This window comes from Perissodus microlepis, chromosome 12 (genome assembly GCF_051167445.1).
Source record: "Perissodus microlepis isolate ML-2025 ecotype Zambia chromosome 12, ASM5116744v1, whole genome shotgun sequence".
NCBI classification, from domain to species: domain Eukaryota; kingdom Metazoa; phylum Chordata; class Actinopteri; order Cichliformes; family Cichlidae; genus Perissodus; species Perissodus microlepis.
This window is the reverse complement of record NC_140472.1, coordinates 23,583,100-23,596,093: the sequence shown is the minus strand read 5'-3', so window position 1 is coordinate 23,596,093 and position 12,994 is coordinate 23,583,100. Positions and strand designations below refer to the sequence as shown.

At 38.3% G+C, this 12,994-nt stretch overlaps 1 protein-coding gene across 1 annotated transcript; it reads left to right on the top strand.

Annotated features, from left to right (window-relative positions):
• The first annotated feature begins 5,600 nt into the window (after positions 1-5,600).
• Positions 5,601-12,253, top strand: c7a (complement component 7a). Its single transcript, XM_084945673.1, has 18 exons — positions 5,601-5,736; positions 5,938-5,999; positions 6,109-6,187; positions 6,389-6,530; positions 6,613-6,757; positions 6,840-6,978; positions 7,636-7,779; positions 7,868-8,111; positions 8,749-8,862; positions 8,966-9,141; positions 9,274-9,502; positions 9,877-10,048; positions 10,229-10,316; positions 10,838-10,970; positions 11,053-11,241; positions 11,401-11,500; positions 11,604-11,788; positions 11,878-12,253. Exons 1-18 carry the CDS (start codon positions 5,731-5,733, stop codon positions 12,060-12,062), a joined length of 2,532 nt encoding a protein of 843 aa, XP_084801799.1. The 5' UTR covers positions 5,601-5,730; the 3' UTR covers positions 12,063-12,253.
• Positions 12,254-12,994: the final 741 nt, after the last annotated feature.

Genomic DNA, 12,994 nt, shown 5'->3' with positions numbered 1-12,994 from the left:
TGTTGAGTGGTTAGTGGTTGCTTGGTTGCTTAATTGCTTGACTGAAAAACAAAATCATTATTATGGCCATTATAATAAAATTCTAATCTGATTCAATCACTAAATGGCGGTACTCTAGATCTAATGTAGATTTTCAGCTTTTAAGCCAGCATAGCTGCATTTTTTTTACTCTATTTGTGCAGAGGAGCATCTTAAAATCATCCTGTTTCCAGGGTGATGTGGATGGAGGTGGGTGGGCAGCGGCACCCAGGGTGACCTTACTGAGACTGTGTTTTGTAATTCAGCATCTGCCATTCTGCAGTAAGGTGTTGCTCATGAAGAGGAAATAAAGATAACTCAGGTGGAGAGTAGCCCCCTGCATCTGTGCACCTTCGAGAGTATCTAATATGATGACTAATATGATGCACTTATTAGTTATTACAATCTTTTTTTGTGAGGTTAAAGTTTTTAAGCATGTAGTTATTCGCTTAAAAAAGGTTAGTTTTGATGCAGTTCTCATGTTAATGCTGTTTTACTCTTATTAACAGAGGTTAATTGACTGAGTGCACTCACTGCTGTGAGCAGTCATCAACCTTCTCTGGAAGCTGCGGTGTGCAATAGCAGAGTGGTCTTGATAGCCACAGACTAGCTCAATGAATGGATATTAAGTGCTTTGATTGCACATTACAGTAGTTTTGGGAAGGAATGGCACAGCTACTTCCCTTTCTCTGTTTATATTCCTTTCTATGTGATATGAGGATTCTTTAAATGTTCTTGTAGTGTGCTTTTTATTTGTTTTCTAAACCATGTTAATGGACTGATGGATGACATGCCAAGAAAAAAAAAAAATGAACGGAAATAGTCTTGGATGTTATTGCTGCAGTCATTTTCCCCCAAAGAAATGATAAAAATGCTAATGTGTTGTTGCTGTGTGCTTAAAAATGTGTGCATGTTTGGGTCTGTCTGTCCTTTTTTTTTTCTGTCACGCACGCACAAGCAAATAGACAGATGAAGAGGAGGTAGAGGTGTAGGAGGTAGAGATGATGGCATTCAGACAGTTTAAAGAGGGGCAGCAGTGAAATGCACAGTTTCAGAAAAGTTTGAAATGTGTGGAGGAGGAAGAATAATTTTACCAGCCACTCTTGTTTCTAGTTCTGAAGTCCTGATTGCTGTTTCTCTGAGGCATATATATATATATATATATATATATATATATATATATATATATATATATATATATATATGGTAATGAATAGTAAATCCTTTGAATGGAAACTGTTCTCTCAGGCATGGAGAGGAAATAAAGAATGAAGAAAAGTAATTGGAATGCTACAAACAAACTGAACACAATTTTTCCTTGTCCTAAAAAACGCAAGGAATTAGGAATTGGAAGATATCTTTCTAGCCTCAGAGATAAAAGCAGACACGTATCCTAACCGAATGCAAACTCGGTTTTTACAAACAGCTGAAAAAAGGAAACAGAATATGTGGTCAATCATTTATGGGTGAGGCTGAGATGCACTTCACCCTACAGTGTAAAACATGCAACGGAGTAAAGAACAAGTTCAACACTGGGGCAATGGCGGGACGGTAATTAGTACTGTTGCCTCACAGCAAGAAGGCCCTGGGTTTGAATCCACTGGCCAGCCGAGGCCTGCTCCCTCTCACAGCCCAAAGGCAGGTATGTTAGGTTAACTGGTGGTTCTAAATTGGCTGTGCTGTAGATGAGAATGTAAGTCTGAAGGACTGTGTGTCTCTTGGTGTTAGCCCTCTGATAGATGGTGACCTGTGGAGGGTGTGATCAAACTCTTCCCCAGACAGATGGTTGGATGGACAGATGAATAAATGTTCAACACAAATTTTCAGGTTTCAGAGAACTTAATGACTTTTGAAATGAGACAGAGGAAGCAAAGCTTTCTTAAAAGTCTTGTGACAACCAAGAGAGGGGGCATGAGAAAGAGAGAGAGAGTTGGTCCGTGGCCACTGGTGGTTTATGACCTTTTTAGTCACAACTCATTTTTAAACAGTCTGCATATAAATATGGCACATCAGCAGACAACCCATATACTATAGGGTGTTTGCTTTTTTCCTCCATCTTTATTTGTATTTAACAATTCTGGTTAACATTAGATGGATGGATGGATGGATGGTGTTCAATTTCTTATTACCGCACATGTCCTTGGATTTATCTGATGACCCCTTTAGTCACTAAAGCACCAGGCTAGGAAGCTCCAGCACATGTATTGTGGGCCTAATTCTTTTAAATCGCTATAATTATGGATGATTTGGGGTGGGGTTTGACCATTCAAAATCTTGTAGTATACTTAAATATTTTTGTAACACAATTTGGACATTCATCTGGAGATGAGTATGGATAAAAGCTGCATATTCATTGACTGATACACCCTGTGTGTGCAGCTTACTAACGTCTCTGGCAAGCCAAACTTCCAGGGCAGATGGCGGTCAAAGATGGCTCTCTGAACATCATGAAAACCACACAAGCAGAACTAATGAAGGAGGGCATGGTCTGGTGGCATATTGTCTGAGCCAAATGTTATTCTAGCCTGAGGTGCTGGGATTTGGCTTGCTGCTGTACAGTTGCTGAGTCATTTAGCATTAGGTGGTCATTTCAGAAACACTGGAAATTACTTTTACATCCATTATTGAAGTCCAGGGGAAAGATATGCATGACTTCAGTGTGATTGCCTTGAGTTTATATCATAAACTGAGGTGACACGCTCAGACTAAAGTATTCTCCTAATTATATATTTCCTTTAATGGTTATTACTACATAATTACCCAATATAATTTCACCTTCTTGTGCATGAAAAATAAAAATCTTGGGTGGTCAGTTTAAATCCAGCCCACATCTGCAGTAACCTTCTATGCATAAAGTTGGCAAAATTCAGATAGTGAGGCTATAGCAGCATTTGTAATGGATGTTTCACCTTTGCTAGCCACAACCATCACCTTCATCTTAAAACTACATCCTAAGAATGACAAAAGCATGGACTAGTTTTTCCACATTACTCTTAGACTGGATGTTTCTGTTTTTCAATACCGATCAGATGAAATAAGGTAGTCCTTGAGACTTATTTCATAAATAAATATAAATTTCAAATGACAGGGAGAAATATATAATAAAGATCAGTTCATCACATGTAATTAATAAAGCATTAATTGAGGGTAAGACATTTTGCACAGTTCTGTAGGTATGGTATTTGCATAGACATGCAGATTAAAAAAAAACATTATTAGATTTTTAAATGAAATAATTACCAAGGTTATTTCAGGGTGATTTTTTTTAAAACTGATGTAAACTCCTCCATAGCAACCGGTTTTAGGATCTAGAGGAAAAGTTCAAATATGGAGAGGAATACTTGTGACTTCTTGACTGACAAACACAAACAAAAACACACACTAGCTTCTTTGGATACTGACCAGGTGCAATCATAGAGACAAAATCTTAAATATCTTGGATACATTTGCAGAATGGATACTGGTGAGCTGCTGGAACAAATTGCGTTTGACATCAGACCGACATCACAAGTGATGTGGAAGAGGTTTGCGAATCTGCTGGGACCATGTGTCAAACGGATCAGAAGAAATTTGATGTCTAAAGCAGAATTAGAACTGCTGCGGTATAATATAATGTCCAGACAGCAGTACACCAAGAAACAAGTGGCTGAAATGAAACTGATGATGAAAGAGCAGATCGCTCTGATCAAATAACAGTAAAATTGTGTTTTCCTGCCTGAACGGAGAATCGAGACTTATTCCAAAAAGGAAACTTAGTTTAAGTATCCCCTTACACACAAAGATCCCACAGTGTGTTTTAAATGACAACATTTCATCTGTAACAGTACCTAATGATCAGGCATTATTACACATGGCTAATAATCTGTAATGCTATTGCAGATAAAGTAATACAAGGCTCCGTAAAACATATCATCTGTGTCACCGCTGAGGTCTTCCTGTTGCTGCTGCTCTCCCTGCCTGTGGCTTTGCAGTATGCACGTGGAAATGCAGGGAGGCCTCACAACAGAGAAACAGCAATCAGGACTTAGTGGTCCTGACTTCAGTAGGTAAATACCACACAATTTCTACTTTGTTCTAAAATTGCTGCACCTGGAAAATGACTTCTAAATAAGGAGGTTACCTTGGGGGAGCTTTTGAGTGGATAAAGGGCTGAGATTTTGGGCACTAAGTGTTTGCTCAAGCTTGTTTTTTCTGCTTTATTCCTCTGCTATTGCTATATTCTCATCTCCAACATGTCTTTCCCTTTCCTGTCATTTTACCTCAGTTTCAATCACACTATGCGTTCATTTGACAACCTTAAATTGTAATGTGGGTTGGTTATTGCTAGAATTGATAGGCAGCAGGAATCAATGCACAGCAACACAACCTCGCCTGCCCCGCGACTGCTAAAAAGCATTTCAATGCAGCACTCAGTTTTTGCTATTGAGCTGCCACTATGTGATGAATTTGAGCAGTATGAAGCCGTGATTGGCTGAGACAGCAAATATATATTCATCATTAGTGAGAACCTTGACACATATGGGAACAGCTTTTCATAAACAGCAGAAAATCTCAAGTTTGGCCGTGAGATATGTCTCCTTGAAGCTGCAGAGCTGACTGTGATGGACATCACCCAACCTCTGTCTGTCTCTCTTACCATGCATATATGCCAGGAATATTAAGATATGAAGATATAAGATATAATCGAGCTCAAAGCTCAAGCAGAATGGCTGTGTTGCAGTTTTCCTCAAAGGTGATAAATACTGTGGAGATCAGAAACAGTCACAAATTTGCTTGAATCAAATTTAACCCAAGAGGAAACAGTTCTTAAATCTCTGTTGCCCTCCAGTGTTTGGTTGGATAAATCACATCTCAGTATGCATCACTACTGTATGTCTGTTTTTACTGTTTCAGAGCTGTAGATGCAAAAAAATCGCTCATCTGAATAAGTTAAAAATGATAGTAGTCATTTAGATAACAGTTTACAAGGAGAAACACTGAAGCGTGGTTAGTAACTAAGGAACAGTTTATAAATAAATCAATAAGTCATTAATCAATACTGTTGTAAATCGTAATACAACACAAAAGGGTGATGCTATATTATTGGGTGACTGGTCAATAAGTGTTTCATAAATATCAACGAATAAATCTAAATTCTCAGGCATTAATTAAACGATTAATGACTAAATAATGCTGAATGGCACAAAACTGTAATTTATCATTGTTTCATTAATTAATATGTGTTGCCTTAAGTAATGAAGCATTTTCTTAAAGGAAGACTAAGCAATGGTTAATTAATCTTGTGGTAATGTGGAACTATTATGTAACTTGGTGGTTTTCTGAAGATGGTTTGTATTAAACCCTTGTTTTTCCTCCACTGGTGAGTAAAAGCATCTGTTGTGAGAAAGGTCAGTCTTACTAGAGGAAGCTTTGTTCAGTTTCAAAATGACTTCTCTGGAAGAACTTTTTGGCATGAACGTCCAACATATTATTTTCTTGCCTCTTTCACAATAAGGACAGGAAGACATTCCTCTCTCTCTCTCTCTCTCTCTCTCTCTCTCTCTCTCTCTCTCTCTCTCTCTCTCTCTCAAACACACACACACACATGCTCATAAATTTTCCCTTGAAACCCGATAAGCTCCATGTGTTGTATTTACAACAGCTGGACTCCCTAGGAAGAACGAAACATAGAAATCTTGCTCATTATCCATCTGTTGCTGTGCTTCTCTCAACATGAAGGCAAGTAGATTTTGCATGGATACATTTTTCAGTTTTCTGTAAAATATGTCACTGATGTGATTTCAGTAAGAGTAATTTTGTATTGTCATTGCTGTGATATTTCCGTGGGTGACTACTATTACCCAAGCTTTTCTTTTGTTTTGCTTTCTTTAACTTTCTTTTCTTTGCTGTGCTTTTTTGTGTTTTCATTTTCCTCCTCAGAAAGTTGCACAACTCTGTGCAAGAGTCTTACCATGGCTCCTCTTCCTGTTCACTGCCAAGGGGTAAATCTGTTTTTCGTTTTGTGCTTTAAAGCATAAATATATTGTGCTTGTTGAACTTTATACGTTGACATTTATATCATGTTATGTTGATTTAAACGTCATTTTCAAGGATGTGTAACCAGAAAGTTCATTGCCAGTGGGGTCCTTTTGGCAGTTGGTCAGAATGTGATAGCTGCACCAAATTACAGGTCAGGGAGATTCATTGGTAACTAATTTCTTACCCATACAAACTTGCATGAATTTTCACGTACTGTATACAGTACAGTACAAGAAAGTGTATTTATAATAAAGATTTTTCACCATCAGAAATACTCAAGATTATGTTAATTTTAAAACTTGTGATTATTACTTTACATAAATATTTCTTTGTCATCCTGTGGATGCTACAGACAAGAACCCGATCCATGGTTGTCTACGCTCAGTTCGGTGGAACCCGTTGCTATGGAGAGCGAAGCGAGACGACGCCCTGTGAAACCACACAAGGCTGCCCTATAGAGGACGGATGTGGAAACAGGTTTCGCTGTCGATCGGGTAGGAATCGAAACTGCCCTCACTTCCTTAATCCTACTGAAGTGGTTAAACAATAACTATCTATCTGTCTTTTGACTTGCAGGGAAGTGTGTTAGCCAGTCTCTGGTGTGTAACGGAGATCAGGACTGTGAGGAAGATGGACTTGATGAGAGTAACTGTGACATTTCTAAACACATTGTTTGTTCAAACTCGGTTCCTCCACCTAACATTGAGATCCTAGGACTCGGGTAAGAGAAAAGTCTTGATCTAGATGTTTATTTTTTTATGATTTATTGAGACATTAATCTACAATCGCTGTTGTTTCTGTAGGGTTGACGCTGTGTCAGGAAAGAGCAGAGAAAGTGTCATCAATACTAAGAGCTTTGGTGGCCAGTGCCGCACCATCTTCAGCGGTGTTCACAATTCTGTTTATCGACTGCCCCTTAGTACTCTTCAGTACAGCTTTTTGGTTGGTACCTGTGGAAGAACTTGAACTGTAGTTCATACTGATACTTCTTTGGTCACAATTTCTTATAAAGTACCCCTTGGATTTGTATTCTAGAGTTAAGGAGTGAATATAGCAATATTTTCTACCTATTCTACTTTTTTAATCTATTCAATCACACATTATTACCATCGGCTTGCTGCCTTTTGCTCTTTTTTGCATTAGGCATTTGGCCATTGACTCACATTTGGTGCCCTCAACTTGACATACATTCACATCATCTGCAACATCTCATCATCTTCTCTTTATATAGTTAATCAGCTCGTTAGAGTTTGTCTTGCTGCTGATGGTGTTTTCTGATTTGTGGATTGAAAAGATATGTCCAAAGTCCTCTCTGGAAAAACAAACTAACAAAGTGTAAATATATATGTCAACACATTGAAACAATAATTTTAAACCTGTTTTTATTCAAAGTTCAGATTTATGCTCATTTTTAGACATACAGTGACTCATTTGTATGACTCATTTTAACATAAGATTTCTGTAAACACAAAAAATTCACCTGTTTCATCTTATTCACCTGTAGGGTCTTCCTCTAAATCTAGTTAAGTTGTCCAGGTGAGCATTTTATATCTCTAAACTAGAGGAAACCAGACATTGTAACCCCTGTCCCGATTCCAGGTTAAAGCCCAGAATGACTTCAGTGATGAGATGTACACCAGCAAATGGCACTATGCAAAGGATATTGTCAAGAGGCAGACAGTAACCGGGACTACCACGGGATATCACAACTATGATTTTCATGAACAACACGACAAGACTCAAGTGAGTAGAAACCTAACACTTTAAATAAAAAATGCCTTTGACAAGTCATCTCATGTTGAAAAGGAACCTTTTTTTCCTCTTCTTACAGACCAAAAAGCTTTTAGTTTTAAAGAATGACATCGAGGTAGCTCAGTTCCAGACTAACGCTCCTCGGTACATCCCGATATCCGAGGCGTTTTGGAAGGCACTGGTCAAACTGCCATCTGTCTATGACTACTCGGCCTACAGGAAGATTTTGGAAAGGTTTGGAACGCACTACCTGTCTGCTGGAAGCTTAGGAGGCTCCTTCAAAGTTATTGCCACAATTGATGTAGAAACTGAAAACAATATGGGTAAGGATTCATAAAACACTAGTGTAATGGAAGAATTTAAAAAGATGGTTATAGTGGTTCATTCTACCCAGTGTTTTAAGGTGCTAAACAACAAGCCACTGCATGTGTCTATTGCTTGTAATAGTTGTAATATACATATGTAAATGTAAAAAAAAATGCATTTGACTAAAAATGCTCAAAAATTTCTAAAATGTCTTTTTAAATGTAATCGGTTTGTAATGTAATTAAATTATATATATATATATATATATATATATATATATATATATATATATATATATATATATATATATATATAATATATATATATATATATATATATATATATATATATATATATATAATATATATATATATATATATATATATATATATATATATATATAATATATATATATAAATATATAAATATGTATTAATATGTATTTTCCTTATAATGAAAGGTGCGTCCGATATTATTTTTAAAAAAATCCAAGTTGTAATTGCAGCTGGATTTAACTATATTACACAGCTGTAGTGGTAGTATTTTTCCAATGCCAACTAAAACATCTGGCTGATAAAAATGCTGCCATAAAGCCCTGTTTTAGTCCTGCCTCACTTTTCTGACACTGACTTTACGTTTTCCTTTGTTTTCAAGTCCGCGAAAGTGAGCAGTATAACGAATGTTCAAGGACTAAACGCTGGATTTTCATATTCCCCATCACCACAGTGAATTGTAAGAGTGGCCAGAGCGCTCACTCATCAAGCACAGGTACAATTTGGATGATAATTTTACATATACCAGTACCTATAAATGCACTTTACCTCTATAAGTTTTTCTGCCATCCACTATCTCTTCAAACCTTTAAAAATAGGAACCAGCAGGAACAATAATCTGAAAAATCTGAACAAAGTGGATGTGAAGGGAGGAGGTGTCTCACATATTGCAGCGCTGAAAATGATGAACCTAGATAATCTGGAGAGAAACTGGGAAATGTACTCAAACTGGGCAGAGTCTGTTAGGTCGTTTCCAAAGGTCATAAAACAAAAGGTAAAGAGAACGTAAAATAAGCTATTTGTATATTAAAAAGCAAGATCATAATGTTTAACGGACCTTATATGGATTTCATCTTATCACTTAATGCAACCTTGCATCGCTTTTATTTTACTATTGTTTCTCCAGCTGCGGCCGCTGTCAGAGCTGGTGAAGGAGGTTCAGTGTGCTGGTTTGAAGAAGCTCTACCTTCGCAGGGCCATAGATCAGTACCTTGCTGAAAGTGCCCCCTGCCACTGCCGGCCATGCAGGAACAATGGAATGGTTGTCATGGATGGAGATGAATGTAAGTGCATCTGCAAGCCTAAAACGTCAGGACCAGCCTGTGAGCAAGGAACTGAAGCAGAAGGGCAGCAGGGTGTGTATTGTCTTTCATACAGGATCTTTATTACTGTAGTTTTTTAAGCTCACCAATGTTACTTTTAAAGTCTAAAAGGGGCACATTGCAGTGAAAACCCCCTTTAAAAAACAAGTGTTCTTTTTCCTTTTAGCTTTTAGCTTTTGTGTTGTGATTATGCTTAGAGATGCCAAAATAGCCCTGTGGGGCTGGCAGATGTGAGATTGGTGTCAGGCTTACTTTCAGGATGAAAACAAGGAATGTAACAAACTGTTAAATTGGGTTAAGTCACTATCATGGGTGGGGGTAGGATTTAATCGAGGCTAATATCAGACAGACTTTATTATTGTCCTTAATTTCTTTCTATTTCTTATTTTCCATTTCTGGTCATTAAGGAGTGATCCATGGTAGCTGGTCCTGTTGGTCTGCCTGGTCATCGTGCTCTGGGGGCCGAAGGTCTCGTAGTCATTCCTGCTCTAACCCCTACCCTCAGAATGGGGGACAGCACTGTATCGGAGAACCAGCTGAGACGTCCGACTGCGAAGATGAAGAGCTGCAATACTTAAGGTGAGAGCTTAAGTTTGTTTTGTGGGTTTTATGAGTTTTTTGTTTGTTTGTTTGTGCTGCGTGAATTTAGTGACATATTTGTAACAAGCACTGTGTTCATTGCATTGAGTTTCCAGTAAGAGAAAGTGTCAAACTGATTTTCATCAATATGTAGTTATGCAACACATACTTTTTCTACAGAACTATGGAGCCTCAGTGCTTCGACTATACTCTCCCAGCAAGTCAGAAGTGTGGAACCCCACCTGCTCTGATCAATGGCTACATTCTGGTAAAAATAGAAATTTTCACCATGGTGTGGAACAAATGATTGCAAACATTTAGTATTTATTAACCAGACTAACTGCTACTTTTGTAGTGCTTGAACGGTGTTTTGCACAAAGTCACAGTACAGTGTTAGAAAAAGAGTTACGGGAAGAGACTTGAAACTGAAGCTCTAGTATCTCCTATCTAAGTGAAAGAGAGTCTGCCTCAATGTTACTGAGTTTATTAGTTATCTTTAAATATTTTGCTGAATTTTATATCTTCTCTTCCCCATAGTAGAGATGTGTTTTGTCCTTGTGTCTCTATGTTCTCCTCTGTGCTCATCCTCCAACCATTTTTGGCAAATGGCTGCTCTTCCTGCTGCCACTTGTTCCTCACAGGGGAACTACAAGTGGTACTGTCTTATAAAGTGCCTTGAGGCAACCCTTGTTGTGAACATAAATAAAACTGAACCGAGCTGAGTTACGTACCCACATCAAAGCTAAGAAGTTGAACTTGATGATCTTATCTTTATTACATGTTTCACAGGATCCAAAGGACATTTATCTTGTGGGTAGTAAAGCTGAATACACCTGCACTGAAGGTTTTTATCTTGTTGGTCACAGCACCATAGAGTGCACTGCTGATCAAACCTGGTCTGCCCGGCCTGGATTGTGCACAGGTGAGTAAATAAAGTTTAACATTTAGTGTATCATCATAATGAATTGCTGTGTCACATTGTAAAACTACACATTTTCTTCAAGTTACAAGTTGCCAGATTGGACTCCTTGCAGATGGTGTCATAGCCTCTCCTTTAAAGGAGACCTATGGCATAGGAGAGTTAGTAACATTCTCCTGCCCAGCGGGTAAACGGCTAACAGGCGAAGCCACGGCTATTTGCAATCCCAGTCTGGATTTTTCACCAAACCCAGCAGACGTCAGGTGCATCCAAGGTAAATTTTACATCAAGCTTTATAATCCTTTAGCTCTCTGCTAAAGGACTGTCCTGGACTGCTATGTAACAATATGAAATATGATGAGCTCTATATTTAGTCATTCAGTGTAGAGAATCAGTAGACAATGTGGAACAGTGATTCCTGTGTATTCCACAGACAGCGCACCAGAACCAAGCATTGCTCCTGGAGTGCAGTGTAAACTGTGGGAAAAGCCTTCCAGAGGAAAATGTGTTTGCAAAATGCCTGTTGAGTGTGGGTATGTCTATTCTGCTAATAAATAATTTCGTCGTGTCAGTTTTGGCAAACTGGCTAATGATACTGATTTACTGTGTGCTTTGTGCTTTGTGCCCACCGGCCAGTTCATCTTTGGAGTTGTGTGCCACAGCTGCTGTAGGTAGAAAATCGGTCCTTCTGGATGTGTGCAAAATGTATGCATTGCAATGTATGGGGAAGAAATATATGACAGCAGAGGACAGCACCTGCATTTGGCCAGAGCGCGATACAACAGGTTGCACCGGCTGCCACATGTGGGAGAACTGCGATGGTATGAACATGTGAAGTGACAAATGATCTATTATAATGTACAGCAGTTTGTAGTAATTCATGCTGTTTGTCTTCACGCGATTTTCTCAGATCAAGCCAATGACTGTCGCTGTAGGGACTCTGCAGATTGTGCGAACCCTGGGTATAACGTGTGTGTCCGTGTTGGAGAGGATGAGACTGCGGCCACACAGACCATGAGTGAATGTGAAGCAGGACTTCGGCGATGTAAGGGAGAAAAAGTGTTTGTTGTCAGTATCCAGCCCTGCACCTCCTGAGCATTCAGGGCAGGAGCTGATTGACTGACCTCTCTTATTGGTCTTCTTTTATTATCCCACTTTGAAATATTCCACAAATTTTTTGTGTAGCCAGTGTTTTTTGTTTTTTTTATGCTAAGATTTAGCACATTTATGCATGTGTAAAAATAGAACAATACTGTATTAACAATAAATAAAAAGCACATCAGTCATGTTTGATCTTTCTTCTTTTGTATTACTAATATTGAGACCAAGAGATATGTAATATTCTCACAGACAAACATAGCATAATGGACTGTTGGTTGGGTTTGAGAGGTAATGTTTGGAAATCTGTTTTTCAGGCTCGAGAAAGTGTAGGGCTTCTCACAAAAGATGTCTTGTGCTTACTAAACCTGACAAAGCTCATCCTGCGAAGCAAACCCCTGCTGACAGTCTATTCCTGCCTCAGGCTTGCAGCCCTCGCACAGTGTGAATGCATGTCTGCATGTGTGTCTGAACCTGTCCGTGAATAGCTGTGAAGACACCAACTACTTAATGTTTTATCATCAATTCAAGAAATACTTATGGTCAGCAGAATGATTTTCTAGGTTTGAGATGTTGATCACAAAGACTGATAGTTGGGGGAAAGGTGTTAAAAGTGCATCTGAGCTGCCATTCTTGAAGGGATAATGCATACAAATTGATGGTTTTTGGGTGAGATGTGGAAAAAAAAATCCTATCTATCTATCTATCTATCTATCTATCTATCTATCTATCTATCTATCTATCTATCTATCTATCTATCTATCTGTCTGTCTGTCTGTCTGTCTGTCTGTCTGTCTGTCTATCTATCTATCTATCTATCTATCTATCTATCTATCTATCTATCTATCTATCTGTCTATCTATCTATCTATCTATCTATCTATCTATCTGTCTGTCTGTCTGTCTGTCTGTCTGTCTATCTATCTATCT

Coding starts and splice junctions, on each gene's coding strand:
- c7a (XM_084945673.1), top strand. Junction 8,112..8,748: donor AGAAACTGAAAACAATATGG/GTAAGGATTCAT, acceptor TTTGTTTTCAAG/TCCGCGAAAGTGAGCAGTAT. Junction 10,049..10,228: donor GAAGAGCTGCAATACTTAAG/GTGAGAGCTTAA, acceptor CTTTTTCTACAG/AACTATGGAGCCTCAGTGCT.